Source organism: Desmodus rotundus, chromosome 11 (assembly GCF_022682495.2).
Source record: "Desmodus rotundus isolate HL8 chromosome 11, HLdesRot8A.1, whole genome shotgun sequence".
Lineage (NCBI taxonomy): Eukaryota > Metazoa > Chordata > Mammalia > Chiroptera > Phyllostomidae > Desmodus > Desmodus rotundus.
Window position 1 is genome coordinate 2,519,578 of NC_071397.1, and position 14,200 is coordinate 2,533,777.

The window sequence follows — 14,200 nt, forward strand, 5'->3', positions numbered from 1 at the left end:
GACACGACTGGCGCGGGCGGGCCCGTCCCCCCTGCCCCTGGGTCGCTCTTTTTAAGCTCCCCTGAGCCGGGGCTGCGCTCCTCTAATTGGGACTCCGAGCCCGGGCTATTTCTGGCGCTGGCGCGGCTCCAAGAAGGCGTGAGTTCGCGGCCCCTCCGGTGGCTTTTTAAAAAAATATATCTATCATTTAATTAAATTATTTATTTATTGAGGCCGCGCACGGGCCGTGCCTAGCTTCCTGCCCCTCGCCATCCTTCGGGGGAGGGGGAATATTTTTGTTCCCACTCCTGGATGTGACACATAAATACCCCGTGGGGGCCTGGGCGGCGAGCACGCGGCGGTGGCAGTCTCTGAGCGCCTCTGCCGTCTCCCGGTTTCAGATCCGCATTTGCTACCAGCGGCGGCGGCGGCGGCGGAGCCAGGCCGGTCCTCAGCGCCCAGCACCGTCGCTCCTAGCAGCCCGGAGCTCGCACCACAGGCCGGCGACCGAGCTCGCGGTGAGTCGTCCCCGGGCCCCGCGACGGAGGAGGACGCCCGCGCCCCCCTCCCTGCAAGCCACCGGGGGCTGCAGCGCGCGCCTCCAGCTTTATTCCCAGGCCGGGACTGCGCGAGCCTCGGGCGGAGGAGGGCCGCGCAGCGCGGGGGCGGGCGGCGGGGCCCGCAGGCGTGGGGAGGGCGCCCGCACCTCTTCCCCCGCGCCGCGGGCGCCCAGCGGGGGGCGGGGACCCGGGAAGGGCGCGCGGTGGGGGAGGGGGCGCGCGGCTGCGACGAGCGCGAGTTGTGCACCCGGCGGTTCCCGATGCACCTCGCGCCCGCCGCTCCCGCCCGAGCCCGAGCCCGGGCCCGGGCCCTGGGTATGGGGGGCGGGGAGAGGAACAGGCTGCGGCGCAGCGGGAGAGTGGGGGGCCGGCCATCCCCCGCAGCCTAGGGAAGTTCTAGAAGTGAGGGGGATGGGCAGGAACCCCGCAATTAGGCCCTAATCCCTCTCGGCCTTTACCTGCCATCCCTCCTAGCAGATGAGGCCGAATCGTGGGCCTAGGTTTGGGGCTTCACCCCGACCCCACCTCTGGCCCTGCCCGCGTGCCTCTTCAGCCCCCAGGGCCAGGCCTACCCTCCACCCCCACAAACTGGTTTCTCTGCTTTGCTGGGCTCTGTTGGAACTAGTCCCTTTGACTCCCCGTTTCAATTTATTTTCCTGGGGCTTTATTTTGCGGGGAGGGCACGGAGGGAGGTAGCTTTCTTCCTCTCCCCCGCGCGCGCCAGGTTTCCTGCCCCAAGGCGGGCTTGGGTGCCCCCTCTGGCAGGAAGTGGGGCCGGGTGCACCCGCGTGGCCGTGCATGCGGTCGGGGTGCACCGGTTTCCCGCGCCTGCTAGACCGGCCTGCGCCCCTCCCCCCGCACGTTCTGGCCCCCTATCCCGTCGGTCGACCTGCTTGCAACGGCCAAGGCAAGCACTTGCACAGTCACCCTGGGGCCCGGTGTGGAGTACGGTATCACAGAGACTTAACTAACGTCAGGGTGGGTAAGGAAAGTGGCGGGCTAGAGGGTCCCCAAGAACCTACTCCATCCTATTTTTCAACTTGCTATGTGACTTTAAGCAACTTAATCAGGGCTCTCTGGACTACTTTTTTTGTGAAACAGGGCAGCTTCCAGATGATTTTCTAGGGTTATCCCTGCAAATTCTCTAAGCACACGTTATGTGCACGGTGTTGTAAAGGGGACAAGGTTGGGCGCTAAACGTGCCTTCTTCGTGCCAGGCCTCTCTGATGTTAGAAACAGGTGGAAGAGACAGCGTTTGTTGCTTTTGCTGGAGAGGGCCTCAGGCCTTCATTCATTTCATGGAGTTCTGGGTTTGGGGTGGGTGGGTGGACTCAAGGGTTCCCGGCAGCAAGAGGTGGCGAGGGGGAAGCACCAGATGAAGCAGGAACTTCCAGGAAGACCCTCCAGGATCGCAGCAGGCAGTGGCCAGGCTGTCTGGGATTAGGGGCCAGCCTCACCCAACTAGAACCCCCTGCCCAAGGGGTGTTCCAGCAAACCTCGTGTGAGGTCAGTGCTCATTTAGCTGATTAATTTGGATGTTTAGTTTGAAAGGGGACCTGTGGTGTAATAGCAGATTCTAATCACTGCCTTTAATTACAGAGCAGGCCGAGCACTGATGACAGAGCAGTATAAATCACCAACCACCTTGTTTAGAAGGGTCTCCCAGTCTGAAGTATCATAAAATGGAATAATTACCAGGAAAAGCCCCGCCGCCTGGAGCACCCTGAAGCTTTGAGGATGGGGGCCTCCAAAAGTCACGATTGTGCGAAGTGCTTTTTGTCCCTTTGATTGGGTTAAAATTGGGAATTGTCTGAAAAAGGGAAAGAAATCATTTTCAAATGTTCCAGTTCTCATTTTGAATGAAAACTGCCCATTGGTTAGGCATTTTTAAACTGTTATGTGGTTTGATCTTTGCAAAAGTCTGGAAAGGTAGTTGAGGCCGATGTCTCACCGTTACCCCATTTTACAGACTAAGGGGCTTTCAGAAGTGGAGGTGTTCCGGCCCACGCTTCACCAAGTGCAGCCAGGAGTTGCTCTGCACAGAGGTGTGGAGCCGTAGGTTTCCCACTTCGCTCTCCTGTCTGTAACACGGGGATAATAATGGGGAGGTCAGGAGCGGGGATGCAGAGTTGGGGGGACCCTCAGTCCTTTTTTTATAAAGGTACTCTGTTTTGTTTCAGTGTATTGATTTTGGAGAGAGCGGAAGGAAGAGACAAACATCAGTTTGTTATTCCACTTATTTTTGCGTTCATTGGTTGATGCTTGTGTGTGCCCTGACCTGGGATCAAACCTGCAATCTTAGCATATTGAGATGATGCTCTAACCAACTGAGCCACCGGGCCAGGCCCTCACTTTTAAGTCCCTGGAAGAGGCTCCCAACTACAGGGTACTGGTGTCCTCTCAGGGGGGAGGTTTTGGGCGAACTCCAATAGTGGGGCTGATTAAACCGAAACAGGCTTTTATGAAGAGGGAACATACTAGAAAAGGACCAAGAAGCGTTTAGGATCAGCCCTGCCAGGGCTCCAGAGGGCCAGCTAGAAGGGTCCATCTCAGTTGGAGGTACCTTTCCTATAAGAAGGCATTAAAAGCAACGATCTCATCTGACTCTGGGGGTGATGGGGGAAAGGATACCCATTGCAGTTAAACCATCTTCTCCCTCCCCAGATTGTATCCCCATCTTTGAATCCTAGGCTTTACCCTGAGAGAGAGCAGGAGGCGGCACCCATGGGGCCCTGGCACCAGTCCTGGCCATGTGATTGGTGTGGAGGGTTAAGGTTGCCCTTGTAGTTTTTGGTCCTGAGCCTTGAGAATCTGCGGTGCGCGGTGTGCAGGGGGTTGGAGCTCATGGCTGCCAGAACCCCCGGCACATTTTCTCTGCTTACCTTTCCTCCTTGCTCCATGTGCATCCCCCAGGCTTGGTGAAAGGGCAGAATTCTGCTGGCGGGGTGGGGGGGCGGTGGCTGCCTCACTGTGTGAGGACCCCCACTTCATCCACACCTTAGCCCAGGGCAGCCTCACCCTCAGAAGCAGGTCTGGGCTGCCTGTGCCCCAGGGCCCTGGCCCTGTGGGCGGCAGGACAACAAAGAGTCCTTCTGAACAGCAGATAAGGAGCTGATTAGGGCCAACGGCCCAGCCCCACCCTGTGGCAGCTGGGTGGGAGTCCAGGGCGCCCCTGCCACCAGGCAGTTTTGCTCCTGTGCACTTAGAGTGTGGGAGGGCTAAGAGGTGGGTAGGAAGTGGCTGAAACAAAGCGTTTTGTCTAAAACCACTTTTCCTGCCTCCAGCATCCACCTGCTCCATAGAGAAGATGAGCGAGTCGAGCTCGAAGTCCAGCCAGCCCTTGGCCTCCAAGCAGGAAAAGGACGGCACTGAGAAGCGAGGGCGAGGCAGGCCTCGCAAGCAGCCTCCGGTGAGTCCCGGGACGGCGCTGGTAGGGAGTCAGGTGGGTGTCCGGATCTTTGCCTCAGTTTACCCCTTTGGGCTGGGGAGGTGCCAGGTGTCTTGGCCGGTGAAACAGGAATGGGGAGGCACGGTTGTTCCTGTCTGCACAGGCTTGCATGCCCTGCACTCACGAACCCTGCAGGTAACTTCTGAGACCCTGGGAGGAAAGTGGGGATTGAGCCCACGTCAGAAAGTCCAAGCCCAAGTAACCCTCTGCCCACGCAGCCGGTGCTTACACCGGGGTAGACCACCTGCTCTTTATTTCCAGTTTATTGTGGACCAGTCTGTTTATAAAACAGTAAAGGTGAACTCTAGAAACTTGAAAGGAAATATAAACTAAAGACTTTATTTATTTTAAAGAAAGGGGAAGGGAAAGGGAGAGAAACACCAATGTGTGGTTGCCTCTTGAGCGCCCCCCACTGGGGACCTGGCCTGCAACCCAGGCATGTGCCCTGATTGGGAATCAAACTGGCGACCCTTTGGTTTGCAGGCCGGTGCTCAACCACTGAGCCACACCAGCCAGGGCAAGCCTAGGATTTTTAATCCTGAGATGCATCACACTTACTACTCTGTGATTTGCTATTATAAAAGTTTCTGGATACTCAGTGGCAGTTTCTGTACTTCCTCGGGGACCAGGACCTTTTGGTGGGCCTCACCCTGGTGGCCCTGGCCCCCCTGGACCACGGCTTTGCTCCTGGTTCTGTAAATTGAGCCCTGGCTGGGTGGCTCAGTTGGTGGGAGCGTTGTCCCACATACCGAAAGGTTTCGGGTTCGATACCTGGTTCAAGCGAGCACAGGAGGCAGCTGACCGATGTTTCTCTCGCACGTTGATATTTCTATTTCCCTTCCTCTTTTCAAAATCAGTGAACAAGTCTTCTGGTGAGGGTTTTTAAAGAGAGAAATTGAAGCCCAAAAAGTTGAAAATGTTGGGGAGTTGGTGGTGGGAGGACCCTCAGAACCCTGGTGCTGTCTTCCCACGGGGTCAGGAAGCCAGCCTGGCACTCCGGGGCACCCCAGGGGGCCTGGCCAGTTGGGCTCTGGGGGCTGCGCTTGTTCTGTGGGGGCTGTCTTGGCTTCTCTCGTGGAGGGGCAGCTGTGGGTGAAGTCCAATTACTTCCCCTTCCCAAGCAAGAGCAGATGAGACTGGGGTCAGTCCTTGCCCTTGACCCGGCAGACCCCTGGCTGCTCCATCACTGAGGTGGACAGTGCAGTCAGTGGTCTGTCCTGACTTTAGGAGACATGAGCTGGGAGGAGTCTGGGTGGCTGCATTCAGCTGCCTCTTTCAGAGCCCACTGGGTGGGGGGAACTCCTCGTTCCCAGGGCCCACCCCCGCCTGCCTGTCCTCTGGGGTCGGGTCGAGGGTCAGGAAGGGGTGTTGGGTTACTGACCACGGCTGGAAACAGCGCACGGGAAACCACAGCTGGAGTGCCTTTCCCGCCCAGCTTCTATGCATAATGCAGCAGCTCTTTATTCTGTCCGGGGCTTATTAAACTTTCAGTGGCAGCTGTGGCAGGGACCTCTGGGGTTTCTTCTCTCTGGGAGGCAGCCTGGAGGGGCCAGTTTACAGTTAGAGGCTCCCTGAATTTCTCTACTCTGAATTCCTGGAAGTGTCCAGCCTCTGTTATCTGAAAGGGTGGGCAATGATTCTGGCCCCGGAGCTAGACACTTCCTTATTTCATTTTCATGATACCCTGCAAGGTAAGTCTCATCACCATTTACAGATGAGGAAACTGAGGCTCGGGCATTAAGTGTCTTCCCCAAGACCTTAGGGCTAGTCAGTGGCAGAGCTGGGACTGGGGCAGAGCTGCCCGTCTGCCTGCCCCCATGCCACCTTTCCCAGGGGACTTGTCACGGGGAAGCAAGGGGAAGAAAGGCTTTGCAAAAAATAATCAAACTGGGAACTCAATACCGAGGACTTGCCCCCGCCATTGTGGACTCCCGGGTGGGGGTGACGGGCTTGCTGACTTAAACTCTGTTGGGGTGGGGCAGAGGGCTCTGACCTCTGAAAGGGGTGGTGCAGGTGGCATCTGTGTCTTTGCAGAAGGAACCCAGTGAAGTGCCAACACCTAAGAGACCTCGGGGCAGACCGAAGGGGAGCAAAAACAAGGGCGCTGCCAAGACCCGGGTAAGGCTGGGCACTGGTGGTGCGTGAAGAGGGAGGTGGGGGGCAGGACTGGCTTAGCCGGGGTCTGCTCCCTCTGCCCTGGTGTGTGGGTGGCAGGTAGCGGGTCTTTGCTAATTGGGGAACGCAGTGTGATGACTGAGGTCTTGCTTCTGGGGCCTTGGTCCTGCCCCAGACAAGGAGGGAGATGAAGCCCAAAGGCCCTGCAGCATTCCCGCTCTGGAGAAGGGATAGCTGGGGAGAATGAGGGGCAAGCAGCCGCTGGGCTCGGAATGTTACCTTTTGTCCCGGGGTGCCCTGGGTCCTAAGGGAGTGAGATCCTGGATCCTAAGGGATCCTACGCAGGGAGGCCAGGTTCCCAGTGGCATCAGGCTTTCAGAGAAGTTGTTTTGTTTTTTATTTTATTTTTTCTAAGACACGACTCATATCCTCTGAGTCATGGGTGGAGGAGGGATGGGGGGCGTGTGTGTATATTGAGGGGGTCAGTGTGGTGGCCAGTCATCGCCAGCTGGACTTGGGTGGGCCTCCTGGCTAGGGTGAGACTCCTGGGCTGCCCTGAGCAGAGGTAGGCAGCCCCGTCCCTCTCTGCTCCTCACCTGTCATTGGATGGGCACCGTCAGGAACGTTTTTGACTTAGTGAATCTTTTCTCTGACCATCTAGAAAACCACCACGACTCCAGGGAGGAAACCGAGGGGCAGACCCAAAAAACTGGTAGGTGAAGGTTGGGGGTGGCTCTGCTCTCCTGGGAGGGGTGCTGAGAATAGGTGATGCCCACCACGGAGGCGGTTCTCCCTGGCCTGCAGGGCCACGCACGGTGGGCTGTCGCATTGCACCCGGGGCTTGTAAAGGGCTCCACGTCCATGAGAAGTGAGCGGTCCCAGGTACAGACCAGACTCTTGCCCTTCACTAGCGGAGGGTGTCTGTGCTTTCGGGGTGGGGGGGGTCTTGGAGGCCCTCTAGTCTGTCCCCCATTCTGGAAATGGGCAAAGGACATCATCTGGGAAGGGGTGAGGTTTGTCTTTATCCTAATCCTGAGGAGGGAGGACAAAGCAGCAAGGAGTGCAGCCCCTGGGGGCGTCCTTGCTGGGTAGGCACCTTCCGTTTCTGCCCCCAAACGGCTGGTACTGGAAGTTGGTGTCTCCAGTCAGGACACGGCCTCTAGGGGGCTCCCCTGCAGCCAGCAGCCTCTGCCTTCCTGTTCCTGGACCTTTCCTATCCGCAGTCGGCTCCCTGAACTCCCTGAGGCATTCATTCCTCGAGCTGAGCTACTACCACTAGGCTTAGGGGGGCTGGGCCCCAGGAACTGAGCCACCACCACCAGGGTTAGGGGGGCTGGGGTGCTGGCTGGGCCCCAGGAGTGAGTAACAGGAAACAAGTTGTTTTGGAGTTTGTGCCTGGCACGGGGGCCGAAGCCCGTGTGGCGTCCCAACATTCCCGCCCCGTGAGTGAGCCTCGGCGGCACACACTTCCCCTTCCTCCCCGCCCTGGCCTGGGGTCAGCCTGCGGCCTCAGCAGCTGCCCCTGCGCACCAAGGTCACCTGGTCCCTGGGCACCCTCCAGCCACCCTTTCTGATTTCCTGTCCCCGCCGCGGCTCCTCCCTCCCCCGGTCCTCAGTCCTTCCCGCTACAGTGCATTGTACCCCCACCCCGGGCCCTGGGGCAGGGGGTGGCTCTGTGTGAGAGCGGCGTGTGTGTGGTTTTCCCTCCCTTTAAACTCTTCCCTTTTTATGAATGAAACCGGGCCGTGGAGGTTGCTGAGTCACCCACACACTCAGCCCTGACTCATCCCCTTCTGGAGAGCCAGGGAGGGTGGGGGCAGCAGGCCTGTGCTCTCTCCATCATGGCTGGGGGTGGAGGAGGAGGAGGTGGAGGCTTGGCACTGCTGATGGCCCTGCCCACCACACAGGAGAAGGAGGAAGAGGAGGGCATCTCGCAGGAGTCCTCAGAGGAGGAGCAGTGACTGCCGTGCCACCCGCTTCCTCACCGAGGAGCAGTTTCCTTCTGGGACTGGACAGCTCCACTCCCACTGCCCCCGCCCCTGCCTCCAGACCCCCAGTCACCTCCACCCATCCGCGCCTCCCGCACCGCCACACTACACAGCACACCAGCCGCCGCGGGGCCCCGGTGGCCCGAGTGGGGAGCAGTTTTCCTGCAGTCTCGATTCCCAGCAACCCTTTACCCACCCACGTTTGTCCACCTGCCCTCCTGGACAAAGCTGACCTCCCACTTAGCCGCACCCAGCGCCTGTTGCGTCCCTGCTCCCTTGGTGGTGGGGGCATTGCTGACTGGGCCCCTGGTTTGGGGGTCCCTTCCCCACTCTTACCTCTGGCTTCCCGTTAGGGAGCCTGGGAGGGCTCCCCTGGCCTTAAAGGGGCCTGAGCCCCGGCTCACTCTGACACGCCCACTCCACTGTACTGGCGGCAGCAGCACGCGTGGCCATGGATAGGGCTGTTTGGCCCCAAGATGCCCACTTTCCTTTCTTCCTCGCCTTGCCTAGTCCCAGTACCAGGTTGGACAGGCCCCCCTGGGGCACAGGAAGGAAGGCAGGAGGGGTGTGAGCCCCCCTACCCGTCTGCTTCCACTCAAAGCCTCTGAGTTTCCTCTCACGTGGGGCACTAACAAGGAGCTAGCCTTGCCTGCGCCCACCCCACTCCACCCCACCCCGTCCCCCAAGGTTCTGGTTCCATCTTTCCTCTGTTCACAAACTACCTCTGGACAGTTGTGGTGTTTTGTGTTCAACGTTTCCTTCTCAGACATCTGTCATTGCTGCTGCTACCAGCGCCAAATGTCCACCCTCACTGCCTCCTGCTCTGCCCACACGCCCCTCCAAGATGCTCTTGGGGAGGGACCAGGGGCGAGGCAGGCTGGGAACCGACGACCCCAGTCCCAGGGAAGGTGGGGCTCTGCCCCTAGGATGCTGCAGCAGAGTGAGGCCTGTGCCGACGGCCGAGAGTGTAGGGCCACCTTCTCCCCCTTTCTGCTGGGGAGGAGGTAGCGTTATTTGTCCCAGCCTGGGGCCCCCCCTCTGGTTTCCTATTTGCAGTTACTTGAATAAAAAAAAAAATCCTTTTCTGGACCGGAGTGTTCCTGTGCAGTGGGTGCCTGGAGCAGGCAAAGGCAGGAACCAAAGGGCCTGCCGAGGGGGTGGCTTTGGAGCCCCAGCCCAGCTCTGGAGGCTGGGGGAAGGGAGTTCACTCAGGGAAAGTGATTTTAGTCTCTCTTGAAGTCACACCCCTAACCACAAAACCATTTTATTTATAAAATATACTGAATACTATACATCAGGCCTTGTTCCCATGTTAAGAACTTTGAAGTCAGGTCAGGGAGGGCTAAAGAAAAATGGGGCCCAAGGAAAGTGCAAAGCTTCCTGCCCCCTGTTTCCCCACAAAGGAAAATCTCCCCTTAGTGCCTGGTAGGACTATAGGCTCAGCCCACAAAGGACGTAAAAGGCCCAGGGGGCTGGGATGGCTGGGAGGGATGGGGTGGCTGGGTAGGGGGAAGAGCAGGCTACACAGCCCTGGCTACTCAGGGTCCCAGGGTTCTGAGGATCAGGGCAAGGGGGTCAGGTCTTGACATCCAGCAAGGGCATCCGCTTGTGCTGGTAGCCACTCTGCCAGCCGTGCACCACCTGTGGGGGGGTGGGGAGCGACAGCTAGGTTCTGACCCCAGGGAGTCCACTGCACAGCCTCGGAGAAGGGGCCTCGCTACTCCAGACCCGAATGGGGAGGGCTGCTGGCAGAACCAGGCTCGGGTGTGAGGAGTGAGTATGGGTGAAAAAAGCAGACAGCCCTCTGCTGACTCCCTGTCCCGAGTGCTCACCTTTGGGTCTCCCACGTCAGAGAGTAGCTCCTGCTCAGCCTCGTGTAGCTCCTCAGCGGGGTCGTAGCTATACATGGGGAGCAGGTGATGGCGAAGCCGGTCCACCCTGGGAAGCAGGGGAAGGGTTCAGCCAGGGGACCTACCCACCCCCTCCTGCCCTGTCCCCACTCCCGCAGGCTCTAAGAACACAAGGGGCCTTTCCTTGGGGTGGGGGGCGGGGGGGAGCTGAGCCTGGGCAAGAAAGCCTAGCAGCGGGGTGCAGGGGGTTTCAGGCTTGTACCAGTATGGCTGAGAGGGGCATCATATGCAGAGAACTCAGACCCTGTGGGAAGGTATTTAAGCCCAAGGTGGGGGAGGCAGCACTGAGGGGCAGGGACACTCACCGCTTTTTCTTCTGGACATACATTACCTGTAACAGAGACACGCCGCTGTGGAGGCTGGGAGCCCGGGACAGCCCACCCACCCCCACCAGCAGGACAGCTTGCCGTGCTGTGTGGAGGCTGGACCAGGCCCGCCCAGCCCTGCTTAGCAAAGGTGTGGGCGTACATGTGTGCGTGGGGGGGCTCCTTACCACAGCCACCACCACCCCGACCAGGGTGATGAGGAAGAAGGGCCCCAACACATAGCCCACCATGGAGTCGCTGCTGGCCTGGGGGGCATTGGGCACTGTGGCGTTACTCATGACAGCAGCAGCCGGAGGGCTGGGCGGTCAGCATGGGCAGGTGTGCCTCGGGAGGGCGCCTCCACTGGGCTCCCTGGGGAGGAGGAAAGGAGGTTATCGGTGGTACCCAGGGTGGCACCCAGACTCCGGATCCCTCCCCAAGAGATGGTGACATATGAAAACTTAGGTCAGGAACTGGGATGAGGAGTCCTCCAGGCCACCGTGCTGGGTTTAACCCTCCAGGGACTCTCAGCAAGCCCTGGGTATAAAATAAAGGATGCCTATGGGGGGCCCAGGCCCAGAGACTGAGTTCTGCCCGGCTCCTACCCCCAAACCAGGGTGGGGCCCACCTCAAGTGCTGGCCAAACATTTGCAGATGTCAACTCCTGGGGAAAGATCAGATTTGGTTCCCGCTCCAGCCCCGTCCTCCTGGGGCACGAGGCTGCCGGCACCTATCCAGTGAAGCAAAATGGGGAGATTAGCTGAAAATACGAGGGCCCGACACTGTGGCCTACGGGGTGAGGTAGGAGCATGTGAAGGAGCCTGCCTCAGTCCTGATCCAATCCCTACACTTCAGGCTATAGGCCTTATGTGTCCTCCTTGTCCCTGGTGTCACTCCAGACATACCCTGGACATCCTGTCACCCATCTGTCTCCTGCCTGGATGGATACAAGTGGTGAGGGCTGGGCTGCATCTGTGAAGTGAAGTCACCTCCTTCTCTGGGCCCCACCCAGGGCTCCGCCCAGGTCCCTCCCCTGCTGGCCTGGGCTTTCAAGAGGAGGAGGGGGTCAGTCTCCCCACGACAGATGCAAGGAAACTGTCCACGGGTGGCTGCACAAAGACTCCCTACGGTCCCCCGACCCCAGGTCCAGGGGGCAAGGTGTGAGCTACCTGTCCCGGTGTTTGCGGGGTCACTGGGCTTGCCTAGTCACACGCACACAGTCCCATAGTGCAGAATACATGTCTCGGTGGGGAGGGTGTCAGGCCGATCCTAGGATGCGGACTAGCATCAGCGAGCGGGAGGTAGTTCCTAGGGCTCTGGGAGGCTCAGGCCGTGGGAGGGAGGCTTGGGGGTAGTGCAGAGGGGCCCCGGCATCCTGTAACCCCGGCACCCCGAGGCGTGGACCCGTGCCAGCACTCTGCAGGCCATCCAGCCCGGCCATGCCTTACCTCCCGCCACTGCAGCCCAGACAGGAACGCCCTCGGTCGTCTCTGGGCCCCGGAAGAGCCTGGAGGCGCGTGATCAAAGGACCCGGGGAAGTGGGTGGAACCTCAGCTCCTGGGCTCAGCCAATCCAGTGGAGGAAGACGGCAGGCCGGGAGACTTCTGAAGCTGCCAATCCTGCGGCGTGAAGGCGGGGATGGCCGTGGTTGCAGGGTCCATCCACTCCACGCCGACAGGGGGCAGCCGAGGGCTGCGCAGCGGCGGCAGGGAAGAGCGGGGCGGGGGCGCGGCGCTTCGGCTTCCGGGCGTGCCCCGGGGCGGACCCCAGCAGCGGAGCCCCCACTGGCGGGCCTCGCTTTACCGGATGAGGCTTGTCGATCTCCTCCTCCCTCCCTGGTTGGAGCCCAGGTGCTGAGCCAGGCTGCTCTCTAACGTTTAGCCCAGGCCTGTGCCGACTAGCAGCACGGTTCTCAGGCAGGACCTTGCCCCGGGCCCGCAAGGCATGCGTTTGTGTGTCGTGTCCTGCACACCTCCTGGGCCGTGCACAGAGGATGGAGCAGGCCGGGCCAGCGGGGCGAGCCCCTGCCCGGCCCGGACCCACCCACGCTGTCCGCGCCTCGAGCGAGCGTGACGTCCATAAAACAGGCTGCTGTGCCGATGAACCAGTGGCAGGAGTAAAATCTAGCACACAGTATGCCTTGGATGTGCAGTTCCCCGTGGACTTCTCTGGGGTGGGGGCACAGATGGAGCCGCGGGGTGAAATCCCCTGTGGTCCACGTACTTGCTAAGCAGGTGAGCTTGGGTCAAAGCTTTCGTGGCCTGGTCACTGAAATGTCACACACTTACTGGAGAAATCCGAGTAAGATGGGTGAATCTTATCAATGTCGGCACACTGGTCGTCATACTGTAGTCTTGCAGAAGTTATTGGGAGAAACTAGGAAAGTGTACAAGGGGAGCTCTATTAATGGCTTGCAACTTTAGATGTATCTACAATGACCTCAAATGTACGTGCGTAGCTTTTTACCAGGTGCACCCCCCGCCCGCCCCGCCCCACCTCACCCCCAATCACAGGCAGTTGGAGGAACTCCAGACTGGGAGGTGATAGATACCACCTAAGAATATAAAGGTTGTGGCAGCTGAACTAGGCTGAGGTCCTTCTGGGTCCTCCGGTGTTACTGAAGATCAAGGGATGGCCTGGGGTTTTTTGCCGGAGGCAGCCGGTGGCCTGGACATAGCTGAGCCACTTGGTCTGACCTGACCCATTTCCTCAGGCCCCTCCAGAGAAGGTTAGATGAGGGCTGGTCTGGTGCAGAGAAGACTCCACTGGGAACCGGGGAGCCGGTGGGAACTGTGGCCTCTTGCCTCCAGACACCACCACCTGACTGGTGGGCAGTCAGATCAAGGGGAAGGAATCAGGGAAACGTCTGGGTCTGGAGCTCCCAGGTAGACTTCCTGCTGTTCTCTGCCTTTTGAGTCTGAAGAACAGGGAGACCACCCCCATCCAAGGCTTCCATCAGCACTGAGGGCCGAGGGAGGAGGCCACCCCCGCAGGCAAATCCTGTCTCACTTGGTGAGGAAGTGGGGGTCAAATGATAGGTTTCATTTTTCTGTAGTATTTGTTCATCGTTTATTCACTAAGACAAACTATTTCAGAGCCCACATACTCATGTTTCATAGTTCAGGAACACAGGTCAGTGACAAACTTCTGTGGAATTTACCCCAAAGAAATGTTTTGCATTCCAAAATCACCTTGCAAAACGAAAGAAACTAGCCTTCGTCACCTCCTCAAAATCGGTCATGGAATCACAATTTCCGTAGAAATCTTCATATGTCTTCTTTCTTGCTTCAGCCACAGCTACCTTACAGAAAGCTGCAACCCCCAGGGGTGCGATGACCGCTCCAACGATCGGAAATGGCAGGCAATTGGCCGGAAGGCCACACATCTGAGGTCGTCAGAGCCCCGGAAGCCCTGGTAGTTATTCTCAACACCAGTCTTCAGACTCATCCGATAGGTTTTATGACCCAGGCCCCCTTGGCTGCCCACACACCCAACTTTGGTCTCGTTCGCAGGGCTTCCGACCATGTATCTTGGGGGCTCAGTGGTCCTAGGAGCAGGCCTAGTGGCCACATTGGCTCGGCCAGTGTGTGGCAAGGGCTGAGGTCTCAGCGTCAGAGACGTAGCATGTTTTTACTTCCCTTACTCCCAGGGCAGACTAGGAAGGGCAAGTGGGGCAACCCCAATTCAAAAATGAGTCAGCTGAGGCCCTCGGCATGGGCCAGCGAGGGGGGGCAGAATAGGATGGTAGGTGGGTCCTTCCTCCTGACAGCTTTGCACGGGCAGCTGCTCCGGGGCTGCGTTTGAGGCATGGTTAGTTCCTGTGATGAGGGGGACGGTGGGAAGTTAAAGATGTGTACGATGAACCCCTAAAGCAACTAGGAAAATAAGAGTCATA

The 14,200-nt window shown here is 59.0% G+C and overlaps 3 protein-coding genes across 7 annotated transcripts in view; 2 read left to right on the forward strand and 1 right to left on the reverse strand.

Moving 5' to 3' along the window:
• The window catches only part of LOC139440361 (serine/arginine repetitive matrix protein 2), a 57,109-nt gene extending 56,181 nt beyond the window's left edge, over positions 1–928 (forward strand). Inside the window, exon 4 of the mRNA XM_071219691.1 lies at positions 381–928. Within this exon, the coding sequence (XP_071075792.1) occupies positions 381–928 (548 nt within the window). The remainder of the gene's footprint in view (positions 1–380) is intronic.
• Positions 1–9,171, forward strand: HMGA1 (high mobility group AT-hook 1). 4 transcript variants are annotated; one of them, XM_053914162.1, is made up of 6 exons: positions 1–138; positions 381–497; positions 3,824–3,981; positions 6,022–6,105; positions 6,764–6,814; positions 8,010–9,171. In XM_053914162.1, exons 3-6 carry the CDS (start codon positions 3,847–3,849, stop codon positions 8,061–8,063), a joined length of 324 nt encoding a protein of 107 aa, XP_053770137.1. In that variant the 5' UTR covers positions 1–138; positions 381–497; positions 3,824–3,846; the 3' UTR covers positions 8,064–9,171. The 4 variants fall into 4 exon arrangements, with proteins under 4 accessions (XP_053770137.1, XP_053770138.1, XP_053770135.1 ...); XM_053914163.1 differs by having other exon boundaries at positions 3,824–3,948; XM_053914160.2 differs by lacking the exons at positions 1–138; positions 381–497 and adding exons at positions 1,880–2,045; positions 2,139–2,301.
• A 167-nt stretch (positions 9,172–9,338) lies between these two features.
• Positions 9,339–11,869, reverse strand: SMIM29 (small integral membrane protein 29). 2 transcript variants are annotated; one of them, XM_045193242.3, is made up of 7 exons: positions 11,754–11,800; positions 11,475–11,574; positions 10,934–11,035; positions 10,494–10,677; positions 10,306–10,331; positions 9,923–10,028; positions 9,339–9,731 (listed from the first exon to the last, which is right to left on the reverse strand). In XM_045193242.3, exons 4-7 carry the CDS (start codon positions 10,602–10,604, stop codon positions 9,666–9,668), a joined length of 309 nt encoding a protein of 102 aa, XP_045049177.1. In that variant the 5' UTR covers positions 10,605–10,677; positions 10,934–11,035; positions 11,475–11,574; positions 11,754–11,800; the 3' UTR covers positions 9,339–9,665. The 2 variants fall into 2 exon arrangements, with proteins under 2 accessions (XP_045049177.1, XP_024413669.1); XM_024557901.3 differs by lacking the exon at positions 11,475–11,574 and having other exon boundaries at positions 11,754–11,869.
• Between the last annotated feature and the right edge of the window lie 2,331 nt (positions 11,870–14,200).